This window comes from Passer montanus, unplaced genomic scaffold (genome assembly GCF_014805655.1).
Source record: "Passer montanus isolate IOZ18808 unplaced genomic scaffold, ASM1480565v1 scaffold139, whole genome shotgun sequence".
In the NCBI taxonomy this organism is placed as follows: Eukaryota; Metazoa; Chordata; class Aves; order Passeriformes; family Passeridae; genus Passer; species Passer montanus.
This window is the reverse complement of record NW_024360830.1, coordinates 1,060,760-1,062,961: the sequence shown is the minus strand read 5'-3', so window position 1 is coordinate 1,062,961 and position 2,202 is coordinate 1,060,760. Positions and strand designations below refer to the sequence as shown.

The window sequence follows — 2,202 nt, the reverse complement described above, 5'->3', positions numbered from 1 at the left end:
TTCCTCATGGATGGGGAAAGCTTGGAAGAGCTGCTTCTAAACCCACTTACAGCCCCCCAGTACCTGGTAGTGTCTGGATGTACGTCTGGAGCTCGTTTTTCACAGACTTGGCCACATTGTCACACACCTGTGGGACAGAAAGGCCACAGAGCTGAGCAGGGCCAGCCGGGTCACAGCCATGCTCCCTGCTCCATGACAAAGCCTGCTGAAGTGAATGAGCACACAGTGATGATTGCCTCCATTCACCAGGCAGCACATTAAGTGTCCAAGACACAAGCAGGGTTTGTACCTACAAGCATCTGCTTGCAGCAATTTCCCCTCAGCACAGTTCAGTGGCGTGCAGCAGAAGGATCAGAGGAGAGATCCAGGTGATGCTGCCTCCCAGGCTGGCTTTAAAGCAAACCTCAGTGCACAGAGCCATGCCAGCACACAGGCAATGCTGCCTGGTGCCCTGTGCCACAGGGCTCCTGCACAGAGCAGCCACGCATGGCAGGAGACCTCCATCAGCCCAGGATCAAGCTCCAAAGACAAGACCTCTGAGGCCTGATGTGTCACAGCTCTGGTCACGATGGCTGGAGACAGGGCAAGGAGCTGGGTGCAGCCAGGCAGGTGTGAGGGGGGAACACCCTGTGCCACCCCAGCCAGGAGAGATGGGCTGGCTGGTCTCTCCTTGCATGATGAAGGTGAGGGAAGAAGAAATAATTCAGTCAATTGAATTTCCTTTGACTGGTGTCCAGGCACAGGAAACCCATGGATGCTGATGCAGGCAGATCTCATGCTGGATCCAGGGGAATCCTGGCTGCCAGAGGCAACATCCTTGAGCCTGGATCCAATAGACAGAGCACCTTTTTCCCAGAGCTTCTTTTGCCCAGAAAGACATATCCAAGAGTAGAAGAGAAAGGCAAAAGGCCAAATCCCCACTCACAATCTCCTTGGCACTGTGACCCTCCCTGTCACCCATTATCAGCCCTTATCTGACTGCTCAGTTCTGAGCAGGAGCTCCCAAACCTGCCATGGTGACAACCCCATCTCACTGAAGACCTGTCAAAACAACATTCAGGATGTTCAGGAAGAGCATGGAGGAAGCAGAACTCTTCCATAAGGAGAAATGAAATTTTATAAGGAATAGCATAGAGAGGACGCAAAAGCAGGAAGTCTTCCCCCTGGCTTTCAGCAAAATTTGAAGTAGAACAGAAAAAAAGGCTTCAAAGAGCTGAACCCTGACCAAACACTGCTGTGTTTGGCAAGGAGCAGCCAAAACCACATCTAAAGCTCAGCATATGTGCCGGTCCCGGTAGTGCTTCCTGCAAGTGGTGACAGAGGGAATGGAACATGAAATCCTGCCCTGCTGGCCCCAACCCTTTGGACAGGTAAAGGCTTCTCCTGCTGAGCTGCTTTGCCTCTTCTGGCAGTGTGGGCTCTGCTCCACTGGGGAAAGGCTGGCTCCCCCAGGCTGCTGGAGAAGGAATGGGAATGGTCACATGGGAACCAGGAGTTGGACAGGTAAAGGCTTCTCCTGCTGAGCTGCTTTGCCTCTTCTGGCAGTGTGGGCTCTGCTCCACTGGGGAAAGGCTGGCTCCCCCAGGCTGCTGGAGAAGGAATGGGAATGGTCACATGGGAACCAGGAGCCCAGGGACTTGCAGGAGTCCTGTGCTGCTGCTGCTGCTGCCCTTTGCCCAGGACTGCAGGTCAACACTCCTCTCCCCACTGTGCATAGGCCCCCCTGCTCCCCAGGTCAGGAGTCCCTCTGGTCCCACACGCTCCTCAGCACGTGTGGGCACTTCCCCATCCTGTCCCAGCTCTTTCCACATCTCTCTCATGATGCCATGGCTCGAGTCCCCCTGCAGCCACGTGCTGGGGCTACCAGGTACTACAGGGACCAGGTTGGGGCAGTTAAGCTCCTTGGGCTGTGAGCAATTCGGGTACATTTGCCATCTGCAAAAAAATCTGAATACATCTTTGTTCTGTGATGCTCTAACCTGCCCATTTGCCATCTGAAGGAAATCTGAACACATCTGTGTTCTCTGGTGCCATTACCAGCCTGGGATTTCCCCGGGCAGCTTGTACCAGTGCCAGAGGCAGGACTGCTGCTGCTTTCCAGCATCACACTGACAGGTGGGAACCACAATGAAAAATCCGTGGATTCTACAAGAAAAGTGGGAGCAGCCTGCCTGGGTTTGGACAGAACTTGGAAAGAGAAGT

At 54.1% G+C, this 2,202-nt stretch overlaps 1 protein-coding gene across 1 annotated transcript in view; it reads right to left on the bottom strand.

Moving 5' to 3' along the window:
- Positions 1-63: 63 nt before the first annotated feature.
- The window catches only part of LOC120497849 (bactericidal permeability-increasing protein-like), a gene marked incomplete at its 3' end in the record, with an annotated part of 11,072 nt that continues 8,933 nt past the window's right edge, over positions 64-2,202 (bottom strand). Inside the window, exon 11 of the mRNA XM_039699796.1 lies at positions 64-127. Coding sequence (XP_039555730.1) covers positions 64-127 — 64 coding nt within the window. The remainder of the gene's footprint in view (positions 128-2,202) is intronic.